The 25,567-nt window shown below is 50.4% G+C and overlaps 1 protein-coding gene across 1 annotated transcript in view; it reads right to left on the bottom strand.

The window, feature by feature from the left end:
• PTH1R (parathyroid hormone 1 receptor) overlaps nt 1–25,567 on the bottom strand; it is a 179,808-nt gene that overhangs the window by 64,580 nt on the left and 89,661 nt on the right. Inside the window, exon 2 of the mRNA XM_019508028.1 lies at nt 13,656–13,761. Within this exon, the coding sequence (XP_019363573.1) occupies nt 13,656–13,761 (106 nt within the window). The remainder of the gene's footprint in view (nt 1–13,655; nt 13,762–25,567) is intronic.

Here is a 25,567-nt window from a genome sequence, read left to right on the forward strand (position 1 = left end):
CTGGATGAACATAGGGAAGGGTATGTGTATGTGTTTGTGTGTCTGTGTCGTGTAATGGTGCAATAGGTTGTGTTTTTGTGAGCATGTACTACATGTGCATGTGTCCTCACATCTGTCTATCTGGATGTGTGGACATGCTTCTGTCTTTTCCAGTGTCTACCTCTTTCTTTGTCTGCACATAGGTCTAGCTTCAATATAATGGTGCCTGTGTCAAGTGAGCTCTTTATGTGGGGCCTGGGGGATGGAGATCTTTGTCAGTGGAAGTATCCCCCGTCACAGGATGCTTGGATAAGCGTGTATTTGTGCATTTCTGTATCACAGAGGATATACTGCTCTCTTGGAGTACCCACCAGTGTTGCTCTTTTAGCACCTGTGCCTTGCTAGTATTACCCATATGCCAATGCTAGTGTGCACTGACCTGTACCTAGTAGCACCCAAGCCCCAGCCCCAAAATGCTGTGCATGCTGGAGTCAAGAGAGTAACACTACCCACTGCTGACACGCGTCCCACCCAAGATGTACACAGCAGAGCCAGAGAGAAGAGGAGCTTATAAGTATCTCTTGAACATTACAGGTTATCCAGACACAGCTGAAACAATTGAATTAACTGGTCTCGCCAGACAATCTAATATTCTTTTGGAGACCCCTTGCCATCCCTTCAGTCTGCATAACCACACAACTGAATGGCCCCGTCAGATCCTATCCCACTGCCTCTGACTCACTGCTCCCCTCCTTCCAGCACCTCCTTAAAGCAAGGTTTTCCAGGTAGCCTAAACATCCACGGTCTTCCCCTTGAAGAGAAAAACTAATGAGCAAAATTACTGTTAAGAATGGAAGTGTAACTTGGGAGCTACAGCTAAGCATCACTGTCCACATATTCTGCTTTTTTGGAATAATCCCCTCAACTGTATCTTGTCCAATTAAAGCTCCTAAAGTGAATAAGGAAGGGTTGGTAGGATTGGGCTGTTAAGCCTGGCTGGCTCTATAGATCCTTGCACTTCCCTGCTACCAGTTATATCAGCAGTGCAGTATACTGGATCTTTTGGCATACGACACGAACCTTTTTCCCCCCCAGATCCCAGCTGCTGGAAACTGGGGTGCATATTATAAGTGAGGAAATATGGTAACGACAGTTTTTGCCCTTCAGCTTCTGCAAGACAAAAGCAAAAGTAAGTCTGCGCTTGATCTGTGGAGAGCAGATCATCGAGCAGGCTCAGCTGCTGCTACTATTCAGGTACTACAAAGAAAGACCTTTTTTCCCCTTCATTTGGCCATTCATAAACAAGGTGCCTTTCTTATTCCAGGACGTGTTGTATGGAAGAGAATATGGTATAAACCCATAAGTGTTGCGGCAATTGATGTTAACGGCAAAGGCCCGTTTGCTCAGTTTTAGCTACATCCCATCCATCAGGCCCCCCATTACCTACGTATCTGAACCGTCGTTCCACCATCTTCAAGGGTCTTTGCATTAAGCACCCAAGCATGAATGCAAACAGTAGCCATGGCATTGCAGGGAGCCAACTAAACAGGATGGAGAGGAGCCCCAAATAACAATGAGGGGCTCTTATGTGTTGGGAGTCCTCATCCCCCATGGTCTCCAGCACCTTGCAGGGGGCACCCGAGAGCATCGATCACTGTTATCAGGAACGGTGCGGCTGGGTCTTGTTTTAAATGGTAAGAAAGCACAGGCCAGGGGACAGGTCCCTTAGGGACAATGGAGCTGTAATTCAGGCTGCCAACACACGTACATTGGATAAATATTCATGGCTTCTTGACTAAAAATAGCCTCCCCCTCTCTCCCACCCCAGCAAATAAAAGGTTTATTTATTAAAAAAACAGACCTATTTCAGGGCAAGCTGCAAACGCTGAGGGCTCCAAGCGTACAATGGCAATGGCCTCCGCTAATAACAGGCTTGGGTTAAAAAAAAGAAAAAACCCTCTCTCTCCCCTCGCAAAATGTCCCTACTCCTTTTCCAAACCATGGCAAGACAGGCATTTAATTCATGGGGGGAAAAAAAAAGTGAGATGGCTCATAGCTGGGAATTTCACTTCATCGCCTTCCAGGTTTGACTTTGGGGTGGCATCAGCTCAGCCACTGTTGCTGAAATGAAATATTTACGTATGTAGAAAAGAAATGTTCAGGTTTCCTGTTCCTACTGAACAGCTTTCATCTGGAGGCTAAATATATATATATATTTAGAAACAAAAAAAAAAAAAAAAAGAAAAGAAAGAAAAGAAAGAAAGGAAGGAAGGAAGCCAAATACTTGCGGGGCAATTGCATGTGTATGCGTGCATGTGTTTTTGGGTCTCCCTCTGTTGAATCCTGAGCCAAAAAAGGCATAGGAGAAATGCGCATTTGCACAAGGGCCATATGGAAATATAGGAAGCAACAGGCAGACGCCATTTGGATCCTCCTTGGCCCTGTAGGACTGCTCACGGCATGCCCATTATACAGCATCATGCCTGTTAAACACGAAATCCCTTTGGAAATATGCTGACTTCAGTTTGAACCTGAGTGGATTCCCTAGACCAAAGCGAATGAGCATCAAAAGGTCCCAAGAGTGTGTGATAATTAGGAGAAAAGATGTGGGCTCAGCTTAGGTTAGCCAGAACAAGGCAAGGTCAGAGCCTAGGAAAAACATGGGAGTTGGTAATTTTCTCACGTCCGCAGGTCCTGTGAATTGCTAGCAGGGAACTGAGGGTTTGCTGTGATCTGCTGGTATGTGAAAACCATGCTCTGCCTTTCCTTGGCTAGGTTTTGACTTGGTCTTACTTATCACATTCGCTGGCACATCTGCAAAGAGCACAGCCTTTTTTCCAACAGTCACAGAAAGCTTTGTGGGTCTCAATGCAAGTCAATGGCAAGTCCCACTTTCAAAGTCCTTTTTTTGAAAATGGGGCTTAAGAGTCTAAGTGCTTTTGAAAATGCTGCCCTTGGTCAAATGGAGGGGTGTCCAAGATACAGTCTGCAGGCTGGATCCAGCCCATGAAGCCCCATTATCCAAGCCCCCAGTGCTGTCTGAAGAGGACCCACATGCAGTGTATAGCATGGGTCAGGGACCAGCTGGAGTGGGCATCATGGGCAGTACATGTCTTAGACTGGGCCATGAATGCTGTGTGCACTGGATGTGGCATGGGGCAAGGGAGTGTTTCCATGGGCCTGATCCAGCCTGCAGGGCAAGCCACATGCCATTCATCTGGTCCACTGGATCGGATGAGTTTCATATCTCTGGTCTAACAGATAAATTGTATGTATGGGCAAGTTGGGTTTTACACCAATTTAGTGTACATAATTGCACAGGCTGCGCGGTTGCTTTACTACAAATAACACATGAATTTTTTATTTATCTGAAACCTGTTTCCCATTGGAACAAGCTACACTAAACTAAACCACATAATTTTGGTTAGCACGGGTTTCACTAGATCAATTCAGAATCTCACTATTGGTTAAACCAGTGCAACTTTCTTTGCAAGACAAGTGTGATGTTCAACCAGTTTAGCTAAACAGAGACATACATTAGGTCACATAAGAGTCCTACTGGTTTTGCTTTCCCTGAAATGGCAGGTTTCAGGGGCAAGTCAAAGCCAATGGCAGCCAAGTTAAATGGTCTTAAGTGTGTCCACTCAGGGCTAAACTAAATTTGTCCCAAAAATACATACCTTCTGCTCAACTGGGATAATTTTGTACATGGCAAAGTCCTGCTCCTCCACACAGGAAGTGCAAATGCTACTGCTCAGGATGTCCCCTTCAGCTCCGCCCTTCTCCTAGAAGATTGAATTCTAGCTCCAAGGCCATGAATCAATTTTCCAGGGATGTCATTGGTCGCCAAAACCACATGAAAGTCAGACTTGGCATGGAGAGGAAGGCAGAACTGGTGCAGCATGAGAGACCATAGGCTGGTGGAGGAGGCAGATAATCCCATCCACATACTGTATGTACTTATGGCTTTGTTAACATACTTGAGAGCAGATGTGAGAAATAAAGAGCAAATACTTCCACAGGAGGAGCTCTGGAACCTGTTACCCGCTGCATGGCAGGCGAGGCTTGCAAATGTGCCGAGTCAAGCAAGCTGGAGAGGAGAAGCTGATCAAGAAAACCAGGAAAGGGAGGTAAAAAATGCCAGATGGGACACAGCAGAGCCCAAGTTCCTCCTGCTTCCAGAGGGCCTAGGTCTCCATGCAAGATGCTTATTGTTCCTAGGTTGGCTGCTTCCTGGGGAAGGGCTAATGAGCTCCATGCATAGCTGGGATCACATTTTCCAACCAGAGAGCCAGTGCTCCGCTTTGCATCCCCATGACATTTGGAGATGGAGCCGGGCCAGAGTAGAAATAACCAGGCATTGTGTTTGTGTGGACCCCCTCTCAGTTGTGTTTTCATGGCAATTACTAAGCAGCTTTGCTGAGCTCACAGATCCCCTCCAACCTGATACCAATTCCTTCTCTCCTTCATGGTGTGCCATCAGTAGACTTCATAGACATTAGGGCTGGAAGGGACCTCAGAAGATCGAGTCCAGCCCCAAAGCAAGGCAAATACACTATTATCCTAGACTATAAATACTGAATAATCATAATGATCATAGGATAGTAGGACAGGAAGGGACCTCACAAGACCATCTAGTCCAGCCCCTTCTTCAGACAGGATCTTCCCTGATTAAACAAGCTCAGCCAAATGTCTGTCCAACCTACTTTTGGGAACCTCCAAGGATGGAGATTTCACAACTTCTCTAGGCAGCCTGGTTCGATGCTTGGCCACCCTCAGTTAGGAATTTGCACTTAATCTCCAACCTAAATTTTCCCTACTGCTGCTTCAGGCCATTGCTCCTAGTTTTGCCTCCTCTGGCCACAGAGAGAAGCCCCTCTCCATCCTCTTTATAATCACCCTGCAGGTATTTGAAGACTTACCAAATCTCCTGCCCAGTCTTTTCTTCTCCAGACTAAACAACACCAATGGAGGAGAAAGTACTGAAGATGGGACCACATAGGTATCCCAGAGCCCCAGACTATGGGGAAACTTTATGCAGGTGAGGACTATGTTGGTTATCTCCCTTCCTTATGGTGGCCAAACCAAATATATCCATATCTGATCACCTCCAAGCTTCTTTGAGTTTTATACCTTGAGCTGGATGCTTTGGCTTGGTCCACCTTTACATAAATATGCCCCAATGAGCCTAAGGAAGAAAAAGACCATGAATTCTACAGCTGGCTGGATCTATAGAGGTTGTAAATTGATGTCGCTCTGGCATAACACACAGGGTCATGACAATTAACATCATTAACAATATCTTCAGCTACTTGGGTGGAAAGGCAAGCAAACAAAACCCTCTCAGATGTTTGCCAAAAAACTGCACAACAGGGCCTAGGATCTGTTTGACCAGCTTCAAAAGTGGATTACTTTCCTTCACATGATTCTGTTGATAATTCAGAGGTTTCAGTTGACTGGGGTCCTTTTTCCTTGGTTTCTGTCCACATGGATTTGCATTGCCTGGGCTTCACCTTGAATTTCAGGACAAAAAACAGCACAGAAGCAGATGCCAAAGATGCTTTGCCAAACATTTTTTGACACCCCGTCCTAACCTCCATCCTACCCGCTGCTGTTTCATAGTGAAGGTCATTGATGATGAGCACAACGTCTTGGGACTGATATAAGCACACAATGAGCAAGGGAGGGGAGGAAAGCATGGGTGAAAAGCAATGGGAAGAGAAGTCTGCAGAAGTATCTTCCAGTGATATTTGCCTCAAATGTTGACATGCTGGTGGAGAAAAAGAAACGGACATTTCTCAAAAGGGACAGATACCTGGGAAGGCCTCAAGGAGAGTTGAGGAACCCTTCCTGCAGATATTACATAGCAGACACTACAGAAAAAAACCTCAACAACCAGAGACATCCGAGAGGATGGACAAACCAACGGACTATAGAGCCGTGATTCTCAACCGGGCCCCATGGGAACCTTTTAAGGGTGTTGCACCTCTCGCCGTGCTAACATTATGCAAAGACATGATTCACAAGTTAAACCCAGGGATTTCAAATGGGAAGTCATGCAGTCAGAAGCACCCTGACCTGTTGTGGGCAGTCTCAGCTCATGGCCACAGAAGAATTGCTCTACCATTTTTCTGTCATCAAAAAAGAAATGAAAGAGCTGGTGTTTCCTGAGGGGTGTCTTGAGTCTAATGAGGGGGTCCTTGAGTTAACGGGAGGCCAGGACTTACTACTCTGCAAGGGCTCTGCAAGGGCAAGGGTCAGCGTGGCCCTTGGGGAAAGCATGTGGCTTAATGTGTGGCATACTCACCCAAAACGGTAGGCAGCCAGGCACGGGTCTCCAAAGCGGGGGCCCATATCATGGATACGAGTGAGGTCTGACCCCATTGCCTTAGGCAGCATGAACAGGGATGCTAGTTAGGCTTCTTTCAGATGTTTTTTTGCCACCAAGTGTCAGTTGCGTCCTTATTTCCAGCCTCTCTTGGACAGAATATACCTCAACCGACCTTCCAGAGAGGGGGAATCAGGTCATGGAGGGGGTTGGCTTACTCACAACATCCAGATGCACGCGTACTTAAAGAAGAACTTGCAATCTCATTAGACAAGACAGGCAGATACGTGGAGCAGAAAGGACTTCTCCAGGGCGAGACTGCAACACAACAGCAGAACCAGGAGGAGAAATGACGTTGCCTCCATTCATCGGGGCTGTTTTTCAGGGAACTGTAAATGGGCTGGGGGGAAAAAGCTGGGTTTACCAAATCATGTCAGCTGCGGGGACAGAGCAGGGGGGCTAGGTTGGAAAGACCGATGAAAAATGGGCTCCTGCATCCTTGATCCTGGTCAAGTCCTCATGTGGGGTGCACGGGTGTGCTGCACACGTGAGGAGTTGGGCAGCCGGCTGCGGTGCATCACCACACTTGCACATCGGACTGTCCTTTAAGCCCATCTTAGAGAGTGCAGCATTAAGGCATCCAGCTCCAGAGCAAATCCTGTTGGGTTTAATCCATAAGTTGCAGGAGAGCTCGTGCCCAGGTGGATAGGGCGTTGGGTTGCTTATGAAGCACTGAATCAGTCTCATCCCATTTTTCGTAGGGTTGCACAAGTGCCCATAGGACGCTGCTCCCACCTCCACATTGTTGCAACAGTACCTGCACCTCCCGTCTAAATGAGCGTCTCAACTTTAGTCGTGTATGTACAGGTTGCTCCAAGTCTTCATGAAGCGGGTGCTGCTGGTTTTGTTGGGCTTGCTGAGCAAGGCCAAGAGTTGCCTTCTGCCTTCTTAGTTGTGTTGCGTCCCTGATAGTATTGGCAGCATGTTGACAGGGGGATACGTGACATGCCCTGTTACTATCTTCGTCGATGAGTTCAGCCTACCTACAGTTCCCTGAAAAATGTTCACCCGCATAAATGGAAGAGAGCGCGTTTCGCCATGTGGCTCAGCCATTTACCTGTTGCATCGACGAATTTAAACTTATTGAAAAAAAAAAAAGAGGGATCAAAGGAAAGCAACCCTGGAGCATGGGGGTGGAGAGGTGAGTTCAAATCCACCTCTGGCCCAATTTTGGACAGGTATTGCAACCAAGTGCCCTAACCCCCAGGGACGGCAGGTGTATCCTGCTATGGGGAAACGTCCCCTCTTCCTTTAGCAAGACCATGACTTGCTTTTCTTATAAGCACCCAAGAAACACAACTATGAATTGCAATTTCCATGAAATCACTCTCTTTTTCCCCCAAGTCATTTCAGAAACACAAAATTCAGTTCAATTCCAACCAGTTTTTTTTTATCGTTCCATTTATCAATCAAACCAAAAAAAGGAATAAATAAATAAAAAAACCCCAAGCCAGCCCTCCTGAATCCAGTACAGCTCTGCCGGAGGAGAAACACAGATGTGCCATGAATGAAACCCCAGGAGACACAGTCAGGTTGGGATTTTCAAATGTCCTGAAGTCCCATGGACACAAGCTCCTAAGTCACTTAGGTGATGGCTGTCCAATTGGCAGCTTATGGGCACCGTGAGCCTGCCAAGGGGTTAACTTGTGGCTCCTAGTTCCGGTCCAGGCCCTCTCCCTCATCACTCCCTTGCTGCTTGCTGCTCCAGGTTTCCCTTCCCTCCTCCAGCTTCTGCATTTCTGCTCTTTCCCCCAGGAATAGCCCACAGGACTGAGGCGCCGCACAGCTGGGAGGCTCAAGGGGACCCAGGGACTCTGCATGACATGCTGCAGTGCAGGGGACAGCCCTGACTCGGGCGATTTTGCATGTCCTCGTTTCATTTTTCACTCGGGCACTAACGAGAACCTCGTCTTGAGCTGAAGGCACAAATATTGAACGAGGATGGGAGCCAATGTGCATAGAGGGAAGGCTGCTCTCACCACAGAAATGCAAGAGTACGCTCTGAGGTTTTGCGGAGGAGCTGTTCAGCAGCACAGAAAGCAGGCGAGAGCTTCTTCCCTGCTTCAACCTGGGAGCGGCTTTGAAGGAGGCCGACTGCAATCCTCCTGCACAGAAGGACTGACCCCGCCACTGCCAATGCCACCCACCTCTGGCTGTTGAGAGTCAAGACTCAAGTCTGCCGGGCCATCTGCTCCAGCCGACATCGCTTTGGTCACATATGCCAGGTGCGGATCAGGTCCTACCTCTCAACTGCTCCGCAATACGGGCCCCTTCACCACCGCGGGCGTGGATTCATTGCCACCTGCGATGACAAGACGCTGGAGGGCTCCCAAGGCTCGGATCAGCCATCCGCGTCTTGGAGAAATCCCATTGACATCACCAAACCACAAGGCTGGAGCGTGCATCGTTTTGGAGGCCACCAGAAGCCAACGTGCCCTGGAGCAGAATTCATCCTGTGCACTCGCTTCATGGTGGCTCGCACATGCAGCACGTGGCTTTTCTGAACACCCTGCAAGTGCCACGTCGTTTCTCACCGGCGAGGCACCCACCCTGCACCCCGGGATCGAACTGAAGGGAGGACAAAGGGGACTTTGGGGCCAAGTGCTGGCCCCGTTCTGCATATGGGGCCAATTCACCTCCCTGGTGAGACAACCAAGTTGCAACTCAGGCTCGGTCCAGCTTCTGGACAAGCCTTTCCCGGTCAAAGAAAGGTGGAACGGCCACAGCTGCTTAATACTGATACTGCCCATACCAAATTATAGGTGCTTCTGCAAGGACATAGGGCACTTGGTGGTCAACACGAATGGAGAAAAATGAATAGCCTCACCAGATCCTATCCTACTCCTAAAGAGGAGTATGGATGTCCAGAAGGTTAGCATCCCATAGGGAGGGAAAAAGCGATGTTCCCGTAATCCCCTTGAAGAGACACTGGCTACTCCAAAAACATAGTGGTGAATAGGCTACAGATGCACATGGAGAGATAAGCCTTGCCTTGGACAGCTTTGACTCAACGTTGACCCCGCAGACCGAACGCGGGAGGAAAAAACGGAGGGGGACAGATTGCCTTGGCTCTGCAACTGCACCCAGATTTCCCACCGCTGTCCCCATACCTTGCAGGATACCCCACCCTACAACAGCCCAGGAGCCGGCTACAGCCCTGGAGGCCTTGCTGCGGGTGTGGTTGGTAGGGCTGGCTCCAAGGACGAGAGGCCTACATGCCAGCACGGTGGGAGGTGGCCTCCGCAGCCACCCACTGCTTGGATGACACTGCAGCTTTCCGGTGGTCTCTCGCACAGAGCTGCCAAAGAGAAATGTGTCCCTCCGCTCCACCTCGTGTGGAAAGTGCCGTGCATCTCTGCACCCCGGGATGCGTCGCTGCAAAACAAAACCAGGCGCGGGATTCCTCCGCAAGGAAGAAAAACGGAGCAGCCCAAACCGCTTTTCAACTGACTGTGAAGTCGGCCCTTGGGTGGTTCTGCTTACAGAGCCTCAGCCAAGCAGCTAATCTCATTAGGGCTAACGAAACGCAGATCCCAGGCTTTCGTTCTGCTGCTCCCAAGTCACGTCGGGAGCCTAAAAACCATCCATCTTCTAGGAGGTGGATGGATCTGTTTTCTCTGAATTGCACGAGGCTTCCTGGAAATGGAGTGCTTTTGTAGACCGGAAGAGATTTCCCAGGCGATAGTCTTCTTTTAAATCAAATGCCTATGGATTGTACAGAGGGCCAGTGCAAAAAGCCGCGTCTTTGTGTTTCGGGGGCGGGGAGGGGAAGCTGTGTCGCATTAAAGGCAAGATCTCTCACACGACCAACCTTCCTAGTTGTCATCGACTGGAAAACACTTTTGTAGATTAGAGATCCCTACTGGGGGTGGGAAGCTGCCTGGATTATCTTTATTCTCTATCTCACCAGGTGGAGTTGGTAAGATAATGGGCGCATCTACACGAGACGTTTGCTGAGGAGCGGCCTAATTAGCTCTTCAGTGAAGTCTCAGCGACAATATGGGAGGCTGTATTAGGCCACCGGGAAATAATTAGTGCCACCCTAGGTTAGTGCTTGTGCACACAAGTACTATCCTATGGGGGCATGCTTGAGTGTGCAGCAATGCACGTGTAGACGCTGATGGGGTTGGCTAGGACATGGGCGTGCTTTAGTGCGGGGGCTGCCCGCCGGCTAGCCCGGCACTAAAGCACCCTCATGCCACAGCCAGCCTCTCTGCGGCACATTGATCCAGGGCAGAGTAACGCCCCTCGGGGCTCCCTGCCAGCCAGGGCTGCTCCGACCCAGCCCAACATGCAGTTTCAGGTGCATGTGAAGACGCTGCGCCCAGGAGCAATCAACTCTGGCATGGTATGCGCTGGAGTTTTTTGCGCTGTATTAATTGCATGCGTAGACGTGCCCAATAACCCTTGCGTGTGTGTGGCCCTTCCTCCTCTCCTCCACTTGTATCTTTTCTGATGGTGATGCAAACAGCAGCCCTACCTGAAATTCATACTCCAGCAGCCCATAAGAGTATGTCTTAAGGCTGGAAATCAATAAGAAGGCCTCTTGGAAGTGAACCTTAATGAGGCACTAGAAAAGCAAGTTGCTTTCCATTATAATTTACCATCGAGCCAAGTGCATCAGGAGCTCGTCCCACTCCTTTGGAAACCAATGGGCGAATTCTTTACGTTGTCTTTTCAGACCTATAGGCAAGGCCCACAGGAATGAAGCCCAATGGTTTCGTTCCTGTGCTCCGTAGGACTTTATATTCCATGTGGTGCATCTGCACACCCTGACAGCTAAGCAAAGAGTAGGAGCGAATACATGTATATCCTCTCTGGACAGAGCGCTTCCAATGAACCCTTTCACGCTTTCTGAATTGCCTGTTGCACATGACACAAGACTCAGATTTTTGCTGCCTTCATGAGGAAGACCTGATCCAAAGCTGGATGAATTTAATGACGGGTTGGGCCTTATCAATACACTTCTCTCCACCAAGTACTTTTTCTAAAATAAAATGTCATCCCAACTGGCGTGTGTCCTACAGACAGTTTTGATTGCGACAACACAGCATCTTCCAATTGACAATGGTCCCATTAGGAATTGCCGACTGGGTCCCAGGGTCAACGCGTCTCATCCCACATCCCACACAGCTGGACTTCCTAAACCTCTGGAGCCTGGAAGCTGCAATGGGAGAGGAGCTGGGGGTGGGGAGGAGTTTGGAAATGCCTGTTTATCCTCTCCCTTGGCACCTCTTCTCTGACACTGTGCAAGACTTACGGACGGGTCCAGCATATGGTGTTTTTTTATATTTTTGAAGAGCTGCCCTCTGTTGCATGCATGGCAGAGGCAGCTCTGGAAACACTGGCAAACATTAGCTCTCCGGAGCCTTTCCCTGCAGAGTACCTACATCTACACTGCAGAGTGCAACGGTGGCAGGTGTAGATCGATCCAAACTTGCTATAATCTAGCTCAGGAACTGGAAGAGGCAAAGCAAAGCAACACATGGGCTGTGCAAGCCTTCCATGGATGTACTGGAGGCCCTTGCTCACATGGAGGCTGGGCTACCAGGGCTACCATGCTATTGCTACCCAAGCCAGGTAGCTTACAGCCAACATGGGTATGTCTTCGTGTGCTGCAATCACGCCTCTGACTGCATTGCAAGCATAACCTTAGTCTGTCCAGGAGGGAGGCAGTGGCAATCTGGACAATGCTCCTACATGGGGCCATACCCAGTGGTCTCCAGGCATTGCTGCAGGTCTTCAGGGTGGTCAGGAAAGACTCACTCCTGAAAAGGCATTGCCCTTATTGCTACCATGCTGCACATCATCCAGGACACCAAAGCCTCCTAACCATTCCCCAACCGCCTTTGCCTGGAAACATAATCATGGCAACGAGTACCTGGGTAACAACCAGGATCCTCCTTCCTCTGCCCCCTGGGATCTACACAGCAGCAATAGGGTGAAGCAAAGACCCTGCCCAAGGGGTATGAATACCTTCTCCCCAGGGAGGCAGGCATCCAGGTTGTAGCTGTATTGGTCTAGAGGAAAAGGCAATCAGAAATAATGGACTTTCATTTCTACCCAGGGGAACTTTTACAATCTTTTCTCTGATGCTTGTTTGTGCAAAAAAAATTAAATTTTTTTTTTGCAATAATCTCGTTGGTCTAAATAACAGACATCATCTCTACTATGAGTCCCGATTTCCTTATCCCCATGCAGGCCTTTGGAAATCTGAACCAGGTCAGGAACAGGACAGACAAGGCAGCAGGATCCCTTCCAAATGCAGAGCAACCCGGAGCCCTGAAGAAGCTAGCACTGTACATAGAGAAGGGCACATGCTTGGCCCTTATCCCAGCCTTCAGCCTCCAGAGCAGCCTTTAAATATAGCTTTCGGTCCCTGCATGGTGGAGGAGAGGATAACACGGAGAGTGCAGGGGTCTTGGGAGTACTGTGCAATGGGATGTCCCTATGCAATGTGCAGTGCCATGCTCTCTGAGTAGGGAGCACAGAAATCTCTAGCCCAAGCATGCCAGCTGCGCCACGGGAAACTGCAATGCAGGTTTCCCAGTCAAAAATACAGCCAAGCCCAGGCACGGGTGCTGTTCAGTGAGGTGCTGATTGGGGAGGGGAAGGAGGAAGCAGGCAGGATGCGGCATGGGGGTGCAAAGGTGCAGCCCCAAAGGGAAAGCAGCAGCTGGGAGTTTCCATCTGTGCACTACCAGCTTTGTTATGGGGCTCGGATGGACACAGAGACACGCACCCCAGCTGCCAACCTCTGGTGCACGGGCTGGGCATCCCCGGACACCTGCCCCCCGGTTGCTGTGAGCTTGCAGGTAACAGAGACGTCTGCCAGCAGGTGACCTCAGGGCTTCACCTACCCTCTGGAGCAGGGCAAAGGGCTGGTATATGGGGGATGGGGGTCCCACCCATGTGCGGTAGGAGCAGCGTGGCCTGGGGCCAGGGAGCCCCCGCAGCGTGCTGGGTGGCACGTTGGTCCTGCCGCCGCAGCGCTGGTAATTAACAGCTGTGAAATTGCTGACGGACCGTTTAGTCACTCACATGAGTGCATCCCAGCACCCCCACCCCCCCTCCATCTGGCACTGATTAGCAGCCCAAAATAGAAAGCAAGTGGAGGAGAGACTCAAAACAAACCCAGGGCCCTTTGCAGGGGATGGGCAGCCCATGTGGCTTTGACGTCTGCCGAGAGGCCTGATCCCCCTGTTCCCGGACCCAGCCTGCGGCTGGAAATCAGGGGTCATGGAGTCCGGATACAGGATGCAGCTGTCTTAGCAGGGGGGACACTCACCGTGCACCTTGGGCACCTTGGCTTTCAGGTGTCGCTCACACTTGGCCTTGGCTTTTAGCAGCAGGAAGATCTGCTCCTCCTTGGTGATGACATCGTCCGCATCCACCTGCGAGGAGAGAGGCACAAGGCATCAGTTCTGGCTGCTGGCAACGCGGCAGGTGCAACAGGCCGGTACTCAGCACGTCCCGGCAGGCCGTCAGAAGATCTCCAATGCCTGGGCTGGCTTTGCTGGGTTTGGAGACACTGTGCCAGAAGCTCTGAGGCATTGCATTTAAGGACAAAATATTGCACAGCACAAAAATTTAATAGGCAGAGGTTTTTTTTGGTTTGGTCCTTCGCATAGACTTATAGATGATGAGGGTTGAAGGGACCTCGGGAGGTCACATCTAGTCCAACCCCCTGCTCCAAGCAGGACCAGCCCCAACAACATCATCCCAGCCAAAGTTTTGTTGAGCCGAGTCCTCAAAATCCCCAAGGATGGAGAGTCCACAACACAGAATCATAGAAAAGTATCAATGAGGGTTGAAGGCAGCTCAGGAGGTCACATCTAGTCCAGCCCCCTGCTCCAAGCAGGACTGTCCCCAGTCTTTCTAGGTAACCCATTCCAGTGCTTCACCACCCTCCTAGTGAGAAAGTTTTTCCTAATATCCTACCTCAACTTCCCTTACTACAGCTTGAGCCCATTGCTCCTTGTCCTGCCATCTGCCCCCACTGAGACCAGTCCAGCTCCATCCTCTTTGCAGCCCCCCTGCAGGGAGGTGAAGGCTGCTATTCAGTCCCCCTCGGTCGTCTCTTCTGCAGACTAAATTAGCCCAGTTCCCCCAGCCTCTCCTCACAAGCCATGTGCCATAAGTCATATGGGATCAGATGGCAAAAAATGCCCAATACCGGGATCATTCAATGAAGTGTAACGCTGCAGTCCCCTTTCAACTGGACTCTTCCAATTTGGATAATCGTCTCCTACTGTGACAGAGTTGCCCATCCAAGCCCGCTGTCCCCTTATCAGGTGCTTTTGACCTAGTCCATGCCCAAGGGACAATTTAAGAGGGACCTGAAGATGGAGAGCTGGTTGGAAAGGAAGTGTCCATACTCAAGGATCTCCCTGCATCCCCATACGCTTTGGCTGCTTTCCGAATTGCCTGTTGCACATGACACAAGACTCAGATTTTTGCTGCCTTCATTAGGATAGTTACTGTGCATCTGGCTACACCAGGCTGCATCATTGCAGCCCTTATTCAGTGGCACTTGCTGAGCTACTCAACACGCAGCAATGAAGGGGCTTCCTTCGGTCCCCAGACTGCAAGGCCAGAAGAGATGGGCTTGCTTCTGCACAATTGCAGCAGCTGATTCCTCCATGCAGCCCTGGAGGAGAGTTGCTTTTGCAGGGGGAGAGCCAGGCTCAATTGAAAGATGGTCAGGGACTGGGAACTTGCCACATCCCCAGGGAATGGTGCTGGGGAAGAACCACCTGCCTCGTCCCAGACCCTCGCCCGGTGTGTGCAGGGTGGTGCCCACCTGTACCTCACTCCTTTGCAAGGCAGGGCTCTCACAGTCTCTTCTAAAGGACTTGGGAAACAGTTATGAAGTACAGATAAGGAAACTGAGGCATGCAGACATTGGGTGAAGTGGGTTCAAGTTTCATCTCCGCCACAGATTTCCTCGGAGCTCTTGGGCAAGTCACTTTGCCCCCCCCATGACCCCCACTGCTCACTGGGACAATGAAGGGAGCCAATAGCACTGCCTGAGCTTATGGGGGGCACACAGCATGATGATGATGAATCCATTAAATATTACCGGGTGCTCAGCTGTGGTGGGGAGCAAGGGCCAGATAAGCAGCTTAGGGTCTTTAGAAGATCCCATGCTCAAGCAGTAGAGGGGCTAGGATATGTGGTTGAGCCATTTCACCCCCAGGATGCCAGCGTCCATAGCAGGCAGGGGTGCAGCTATTACATCTCGTTAAGCAGTGCTTGAGGGGAGCATGATGTGTCCCCCACCGTAGAAGCACGGAAAAATATACCACCGGACAACAGCTGGGCAGTGATACCAGCCCTACCGCTCCGGACACTCCCCCCCCAAAATCCCAGTGGGGTTAAAAATAAGACAGAGCCCTACCCCACCAATGCAAACAACTGGCCAAGGCTGCTTCCTTCGGTCGGCCCTTCTCCACATGGCGCTGGCCTCCATCCACATCCTCCCTAAATCCCCGAGCAAACACGGACGGCAGGGAGTCACGCTGGCCAGCCCCGGAGCTGCTGCCACCTGCCCCTGAAGCCTGGAGGGCTTGGGAAGCGACTGGGTTATACCTGCGACAGCCATGGGGAGCAAAGGGCTTTGCTGCCCGGTGCTTGGCTGCTGTCAAGGTCCCCAGGTGAAGCGGGGAGGCTCAGGGCCTTGCTCTTGCCCACCCGCCTTGGGGGGCATCTGCATCCTCCTGACTGGGGGGGATCTGGGTGCATTACAGCAGCATCGAAAGATAAAAGCACAGTGAAGCCTGACCAAAGGACTGAGCGGGCTGAGAAACTCCCGAGACAACACAGTGCCCAGGGCTGCGTCCCTTTGCTGCAGACCAGCCGAGGGGTCAGGGGGGTACTTCTTTGCACCCCTTTCACGTGGCATATCTATTCCAGCTGCATGGGGCTGTCTCCAGGACTTTGGACCCTGCCTAGCAGCAGGGGACTCTGGCCTGGGTCATAGCATTTGGATGATGGTAGCACCTAGACAAGGGATGCACGTGCCTGCTAGGTCTGAAGATGAAATTAGGCACATCTGAGGTCAGATGCAGATGCTCCCCCTGCACCGGCATCCGATGCAGGCTTTAAAGTCGTTAAAGCCTTTCCAGATGCAGGGTGGAGGTAGACGGGGCTATTAAATGTACATCCCAGGCAGGGAAGGGAGGCAAGCCGCAAAGGGACCTCACTTTACATCTCGGATTTGAGCAAGTCCTGGGGCTTCTCTCTGCAGGCACTTAGGGAAGCAATGAGAGGTTGGATTTGAAGCGAACAGACCTGAATTAACCCCCCGCTTCTTCCTCCCTGTCGTGCAAACACTGTTATTCAGAACGAATGTGGCTTTGATGCGATTCCCTCTGGAAGTGAAGTAAGTCGACTTGGATGGCAGCCCCTTGAATTCTGAATGAGGGTGTCTATCTGGCAGGGGAATGCAGTTTTTTTAGCCCCTTTGAAAAGTTAGCTCAGATGAACATCCCCAGGAACAAGACTTTAGGTGCTCTGGAGGAGAGAGGGGAGGGAGAGAAGGAAGGGGAGGTTGGAAGGCAGCAGGAGTGAGTTTTTCAAGCCTTAAAAAAAAATAAAAATTAAAAAAACCCATAAAAATCCTTCCTCAGAAGCAGGGAAGCTTTCAAAACCACCGGCATACTAATGCAGAATAAAGTCATCTCCCGCCAGATGTTTGGCTGAGCTGCATTTAAAGCAACACGGAGCCTCCCAGCCCTCTCATAAAGACTGCTGGGCCAAATCCTGCTCTAATTTACACATGTGCAGACTGCGAGCAAGGTCAGCAAGGCACCGACACCTGGAAGATGGGGCAGAATCCAGCCCCAGGTCTTCATTAAAACGCTCACTTGATCCGTGTGGGTTCTTAATATCGCTTTAATTGTCGCTTACACCCGGGTGGGAAAATGCTTACAGCTCATTTGCTTCCTGCTTGCTAAGGCAGTTGCTTGTTTTGCAGGCCTCCATTTATTATTTTATTGGTGGGGCTTAGTGTCTTAGAGACCCCCCTGGAGATCAGACTCCCGCTGTGCTAGGCGACGCTCACACACACGTGCAGTCAGGCACAGTCTTGGTCTAGAAGAAGTTATGAGCCACCCGAAAACATCAGCTCTGTACTCCAGATGGGGAACTTGAGCCCAGAAGAGTCAAGTGATGTGCCCAAGGCCAGACAGGAAGGCTGTGGCAGCACTGAACTGACCCCAAATACTCTGCTTCCTAGTTACTGCCCCAAATGTCCACAAGCCTTTCAAAAAAAAAAAAAAAATCATGGGATTGATTTATAAATATTGGGGATATATTCTGGATTTATCAGACATGTTCTCTGGGCTTGAGCCCATGCTGTGCATTTGGGGCACGCTTTCCAGCTTTTCTCCATCACCACAAGGACTAGAAAGGGACTGTTTTTTTTTTTTCAGAATGAAAGACAAGAGTCTGATGCAAATCCTGCGACCCCCAGAGCTGGGGCTTTATGGAAGTCCCTACTCCTGTGACACTCAGGAGAAGATCAGTGGCAGCAATAGTGCCACAATATGGTGCTTTCCATACACAAGCAGTAAAACCCTCTCCATCTGCAGAATGAAATGCAACTGCTCCCATTCATTCGCTGTTTGGTTCTCATTGTCCCTCTTCAGTCTCCTGCCCTGAGACAATACGGATGCAACGGTATTTCCCACATTGCTCTAGAAGACCAAAATAAAGCAGCAGACCCATGTCCACTGCAACATGGGCGTATTTGCAGCCACCGATACTGGGTTTTGCCACGCTTCCTTCTTCACAAGCAAGCCTCAGTTTTGGTCCCAAACTATTTGCAAAAGGCTCCCAGCTAAAGAGGTTAGCAAACACTTAGGCCGACTTTTTTGCACATCTGACACCTCTGGACACCACGATACTCAATCAGTGCTTCTCTTTCCAGAGGTGCTGGCATTTGGGCTGTTAATGACTGGGGTTAACCTTTGCAAGGCGGTCGCTGATTCTGGCGGTCTTCCATGTCGGTTGCCTGATAGGAACAGAGCTGGGCACAGTTCCCAGAGGGGCTCATCCCTGCCCCATTGCGAGTTGATGGGCACCACAGGCATTTGACACCTCCAAACAACAGGTTTCAAGCAGGCCGTGGAGGGTGCCCCAAATCCGAAGCCCCACTTGAGACTTTGCAGGATGGTCCAATGCCAAACTCCCAAGGAGGGCAGTTTGATGGCTCTGTGCTTCAGTTCTCAGGCAGGGGGAGATTCCAAAACGCAGGGGATGCATCGTCACATGAGTAATGCACTTTAGTTAATGCACATTAAATCTAGTACCTCCTAGGAAAATGCACATTTGCCTGTCTTAATGAGCATTAGCTAAAGAGCACAGGGTGTGTCTACACATGCATTAAAAGTGCTTTAGTTAATGTGCATTAAGTATAGTACCTCCATTGTGAGGTACTAGGAAAACGTGCATTAGCCTGTCTTAATGCACATTAACTAAGGAGCACAGTTCTTAAGTGATGCTTAATGCACATTAGCCTGTTTTAATGTGCATTAACTAAATTGCACAATTTTGTTAGTGACGCTTTAATGCACATTAAAATAGGCTAATGTGCATTAAAGTGTATGTGTAAATGTGCCCACAATTTTTAAGGGATGCTTACTGTGCATGCACCTATTTTAATGAATGTGCATTAACTAAATAGCACAACAAGGTTCTTTGGCATGGTTTTTAAAGTGACACTTTCATGTGCATTAAAATAGGCTAATGCGCATTAAAGTGCACGTGTAGACACGCCCAGTGTTCTAAGGTTGGATGGGACCTTGATGGTGATCTAATTCAACCTCCAGCACAGATGAACTGTAACTCATCCCAGGCAGACACCCCTCCAGCCTTTTCTTGAACCCTGCCAATGAAGGAGATTTGACCGCTCGCCTGGGCAGCTTGTTCCATCATCTGCTGTTCTAGAACAACTGTTTCACCCTCGCGCAGACACCCAGGATGTTCAGGTGAAGTGTAAGGCCCTGTGATAGGACAGACTGTGTGAACAAAGGCTCCCTTTTGGCCTTACGGTCGACGAGACTCTGACTCAGGCTTTCCAAAGAGGCACGTAGGCAGCTGCGCACAACCAGGCTCACACAGGCCATCTCCTCCTGGTAGCACTGATCTCAGCACCGTGCCCACAAATGTGTTCACTGCCACCAAGGGCATCTTGAACCAGAAATCTCTACGGGGATCTCTGCAACCTGAGCCAAGAGAACAGCCACTGCTTGTCCTTTGTGGAGGGGACACGGATGAGGCTGCAGAAGTTCCCTGAGCAGGGGGATGCAATAACCCCTATGCACAAATCCGGGAGCCCAAATTCTGGGCTCGATTGGGCTTGGAGGCTTTTCAGTCTCCTGACTCTAGTATCTGTAGATGCACTCCCAATTTTTAAGTGATGCTTATTGTGCCTATTTTAAGTGATGCTTATTGTGCCTATTTGCCTATTTTAATGTGCATTAACTGAATAGCACAACAAGGTTCTTTGGTGTGGTTTTTAAAGTGAGGCTTTAATGCACATTAAAATAGGCTAATGCACATTAAAGTGCCTTGGTGCAGTAACAGGGAGTCAGGACTTCCAGCTCTGCCCCAGGGACCCTGAGAGCCCCAGCCCATGGCAGGAAGCCAAGGGACCTCTGCCCTGAGGCAGTTTGCATGGTGGGGAGGTGCAAGGGAGCTGCTGCAAGGCTGTGGATAGTGGAAGCCCAAAGGCTCCCAGTAGCCCATGCTTTGTCAGGAGTTTCTAACCAGTTTGAATGGTTTTGGGTTAGGAATGGCACAACAGAGGCACCGGGAGGGAACTACCCATAATCACCCAGCGGACTTGTGGGTATACCAGCCACATCTCCCAAGTCCCAGCCCAGTGCTCTGCCCATCTGTTCCCATTGCCTTCTTGCTGCATAGTACACACACACACACACACACACAAACACACACGTCTTAGACCTCACACCCGCATAATGTCACCTTTCAGCACTTGCTGCTTTACATGTACAGCATCAAGACTTTGCTGTCAAGCAAAACCCTAAATCTCAGGCCAAACAGACCTGCAGTGACAGCAGCCATCAGCGACCACCCGTTGGGCACAGCTACAAGCCACTGCCAGAGGGTAAACCACAGTTTTCCTATACATCCCATATCCCACTTTTTAAGGGCTGTACCTGCATGGGTGCAGAGCCACATGGCCCACTGTCCATCCCCGAGATCTGCCCCGATGGTCGCTGCATGAACAGGTACCAGACCTTCATGCAGCTAGAGAAGCTTGACCAGAATTTAAAGGCCCTGCAGGTGTTTAACTCTTACACCTGTGGGATTTATACCCTCTTTTTTTGTGGTCATCACTGGGCTCAATAAACACGCACATATGTGAATGAGAAGCATCAAACTATAAGCTTTAATTGTGGAGCACTAGGCAACCTTTGCAGACCCTTGTCCTCTCCCTGTCTCCAACTTACAGCTTCTACCTGAGGGGCCAGCTCTCAATGCCCAACTCTTCTAAATTAGGGAGTGTCTCTAAATGCTAAATTTATCGCTATACACTCAGCTTCTATGAATGCAGCCTCTGGGCTCTTCTGTGGGGTTTGGGGCATGGCATCAGCAACAAAATCTGTCGAGCCCCTTGCCCGAGCAGAGCGCAGAGCCAAGGTGAAGCAGGAGAGCTTTGCAAGGAGAAGGGGGAGATTGCTTGCAACTGAGATGAGACCTGCTGCTATTCCCCCCCTGCCCCATGGCTTGCTCTTCTTGGCTTCATATCACCTCGCCAAAGAAAGTTTCTTGCAGGAAAAAGCTCTAGTAACCGTTTCTATGTTAACAAAATGCAGAAATGCGCGGCAGGATGTTAGCCAAGCTGGGGAGGACAAGATAGTGATTCTATCCAGGCCTTGTAAAAATCAGCTTCATTGGGTTTTTCCTTGCCCCTAGAGAAGATCATGGGGTAATTATGATAATGTTTTCTGGTATTTCAATTTCACTGGCTGATCTCCCAGCCACTAAAGTAAACCCCAAGTCTCAGCGGAGAAGTCATATTCATCCTTGTTTATGGGATTCATTTGAAGGAATAACACTATCCTTTTTGTGAAACCTCTCTGGCAGCATATCAAAAAAAAAGCAAAAAAAAGCAAATATAGATTCCTGGTCAAGGTTGAAAATGTTACAACCAGTCCGGATACAAGGGGCTGCGAGTGAATGGGTGGCTTTGCAAGTGAGCTCTCCATAGCTTTACCTGGAGGAGAGAGGGCGCACGTGGAAATTAAACAGCACACTCCAGGGATTAAAGAACTCAAATGGAGGGGGGTTGAGCTGTAGGAGAAACCGGGTCATGCACCTCGCATGCAGGATCACAAGGCCTGGTGCGTTCATGCCAATAGACTTTGGATCAGGTGCAAAGGCAGTCGTGCAGCCTCTTGCACGGGGGTCTGGGCTGGTTTCTGTGCTGCTGAGACCTGCTTGGTTTCAAGGAGGACAGCATGATTGATGTGCACCTTATACATTCACCAAAACAGAGACACGCGGCATAGGCTTTCATGCGTCCGAGTGCACGGGTATCCAGAGCCAACTCGTGCCCAGGTGCCTGATATGGTGCTTCTAGGTGTGTTAGTGGAGTTGGCAGCCCCTGGAAGCTGGGCTGATCAGAAAGTGTCATCAAACCAAGCATGAGAAGATTTGGGGGGCAGAAGTCAGGATTTCAGCTCAGGGCTGAAGCCACTGACAGAACAGACTCTCTTCCTTGCTGCTCCTGCAGACACGGCAGCTAGGATCAGGACCATTATATCAAGGTCAAAGGGTGCTGTAGGGACTTGCTGCTTCCACCCTGCTTTGCCCAGCTCTGCAGCCCGAACTTCAGCTGCTACAACTCAGAGATCTACTAAAGCCAATGGACCTGGGCAGCTTGCAGGAGCTGGGGGATCAGTGATTTGGTCTGTACAATGGAACCAAGGGAACTATACTTCTCCTAGCAGGACCGGAGTCAACCAGACGCTGATGGGGGCCAAATGTACTGACCCTGCACCATGGGATCACCTGCCAAGGTTAAGTGCTCTGCACTTGCAAGCCCTTTGCAGTGGGGTTTCTGCACTGAACTGCTTTTTCCTGCTTGCTGCCCCATGAGACCCATTCCTGATCCCCCTTAGGATTAAACTCTTTACCTCTGGGGCTGCACCAAGGGTCCAGGACAGTGCAGCCTGGGTGTGCTGTGGTGACTGAGGGAGGGGAGACCCTTGTAGCTAAGGCACAAGGTCGCCATAATCCAGTGGGGGGTCAAGTCCCGTGCCCTGTCGCCTGCTGGTGTAATGCAGAATTAGGCCATGCAGCCAGTCTGCTGCGGGATTGAGCTGGCTACTATTTTAGTTTGGATATTAGGAAAAACTCTCTCACTAGGAGGGTGGTAAAGCACTGGAACGGGTTACCCGGAGAGGTGGTGGAGTCGCCATCCTTGGAGGTTTTGAAGCCCCGGCTAGACGAAGCCTTGGCTGGGATGACATAGTTGGGGCTGGTCCTGCTTGGAGCAGGGGGTTGGACTAGATGTGACCTCCTGAGGTCCCTCCCAATCTTCATTTTCTATAATTCTCTATGAACCTTTTCCAGCAATGAGTAAAAGTGACACCTGCCCCCCATCACAAAAACCAGGCTAGCTAGCTAGTACACACAAAGCTAAAAATAGTCTGCTACAACAGAGCAATATAGGGCTTGACCAGGAAATGGTCCTCCTCCTTGGGTCCACAATGAAGAAAGAACTAAATTTCGTAGAAGTGGGGGGCCGAAAAAAATGGAGAGAAATAGTAAAGTTGTGCCCTCCCCTCCCCTCCCCAACCTCTCTCTAATTCCCTTTCCATATTTTTTGGTGGAAAAAGTCAAGACAGACTTTGAAAAGAGCCCTTTCCTGCACATCAGAGCCATGTTTGCTCAAAATAATTTTCTTCTACGGGAATGTTTCCAACCCGCTCTGCTCAGCAGCTCTGGTTTTTGCGTGGCCCCGGTCCCGGCGGCTGAGGTTGGTCACTGCAGCTGTGTCTACAGCCCACAGCGGTCCTCCAAGACCTGTTGTCAGCTCGCAGCTGTTGACATTGCAATGCTCTGGTCTACACTACAACCTCTGGACTTGCCTGGTGACGTAGGGAAGGAGATGGAAAGATCGACCACCAGCAGACGCAGCTATGTTGAGGAAACCCCAGGTCTAGGCAGAGCTATGCCAAGGGAAGAGTGCTTCTGTTGGGTTTCTTCATGGTCTAAGTGCAAGTGCTCCAAAAAAGGGCACCACCAAGACAGCCATCCTACAGGCAGCAGCTCCACAGATGTAGACGAGCCCCATATAACCAGTATGAATGAACGAACTTGAGCGACTGTGTTGGCCAAACACCTCCTGGGTGTGAAAGCCCAAGGTTTATGGCTGTCAACACCGCTATCTCACCAAATGCCGACATTAGCCAGAGGCTTTCTGTCAGCTGAGAGCGTGAGTCATGCAGGGAAATGGTTTAATTCAGGAAAAAGAGCAGCTTGGATTTGCAGGCCAATATCCAACACATGCATGGACACGTGCAACCCTGTAACAAGTGGCAACTTCTACCGACAAACATTGTGGTTTCCGTCAGGCCCAAGGAGATTCGCACTCCTGTTAGCCCTGGAGGGCCAGCGCACGGAGGGCGGACGACGGGACTCGGTGCAGTGCACCAGGCACAGTGCTCACACCTGGAGAGAGCCAATGCGCTCAAAGTCGTCTGCAGCACATGAGTAACATCGGCAAGATTAGCACCTCCAGTTTCTGACTCCTAGATCCATAAAGCAACCACCAGCTAGTTCACGAAGCTCCAAAGACCAGGGGTACGATGCATCCCTCAAGGAGAAAATTTGTGCATCTGAACGCCTATCAATAGGGATGCTGCAAACCCAGCTGGACCCTGAGATCCCAGACTGGGGCTGCAGGTCTGGAAGTGACTTCAGACCTTTTACCTCTAAACTAAACTACCTCTAAACCTTTAAACTAGGCAAGGCAGATCTGAAGTCACGGGGACGTGTCCCATGCAGTGTCCTTTGGACATTCACATAGGACAGCAGAGAAGCTCAGGGACCAAATCCTTAACAGCGTCCATCAGCTGGGATGAATTGGCTTTACAAACCGTGCAGGGAATCATGTTTTAATCATCTTCGACTCTGCTACCCGTGGGCTAGAAAGCTCCTTTCATGCATAAATAGAAGCAGAGATCCTCACACATTCCCGTGACTCTGGCAGCTGGCACTTTGAAGGGGAACAAAACCCCAAACAATCACCAAAGATCGTGTTAAATAAATCACTGGTCACTCAGAGCTGTGCTTTTCAGCTGCAGCAAGTGGCCATGCCTCTGCTGCCTCCCATGCATGTTCGCCCCAAATCTTAGCATGAAGAATTAAAACGCCAAGCCAACACCGGTAGGATTTTCTGCAAAGGCAAATGCAGCGTGGGACGAGATGAGGAGGCCCTGCGATTTCACTCGGGGGGAGTTTGCTTGCAACCAGCAGGCATTATTTCTAGCATAAAGATTGCGGCTTGCAACCCGTTTCCTGTCAGGTTAACGCTGGAAGCATTTTAAAATAAATAGAGCCCGCGTGCCAGTTGGCCCAGCCAGCCCGACGGTAGCACAGTAGCAGCAGCCGCCGTCGCTGACCTGCTGCCAGGAGCGGAGGGCAAGCGTATCTGGGAGCGGGCTGCGGTCCCACCCACGCAAGGGGCTGGAGCAGCAAGGATTGTGGGAGAGCGATCAGGAGACAAGGAGGAGAGTCTGGGAGCCTCCAGGGGGGATGGATCAAGGGGTACAGCTGTCTGCATGAGAGCAACTTGCCCGTTAGTGTGTGCATGCATGCATCCAGGACACCAGACTTTCCCTCTCCCTTATCTAGGATCCTTTTGTTCACCTCAATGCCACTCACCAAGGAATAGGGACACGATGAGGAGCAGCGGTCCTAATGACCAGGCCTGGGTAGACTGGGGCAGCAAAGGCGAGGAGGAGAGATGGGGAAGGGGAAGGAAAAGAAGCAAAGAGGGTGGCACTGGAAGGGGCTGGGGCATGGGGCCATGATCAATGCCTGCACCCCTTGGCTTGGTCCACCCACGCTCCGGCTACCCCCAGGTGGGAATCAAGTCGCTGGTTATCCAGATACAAGGCTAGTGTGGACACCTCTCCAGATCCAGACACTCACCCTTTG

This window comes from Gavialis gangeticus, unplaced genomic scaffold (assembly GCF_001723915.1).
Source record: "Gavialis gangeticus isolate Ggan-Ray unplaced genomic scaffold, GavGan_comp1, whole genome shotgun sequence".
In the NCBI taxonomy this organism is placed as follows: Eukaryota; Metazoa; Chordata; order Crocodylia; family Gavialidae; genus Gavialis; species Gavialis gangeticus.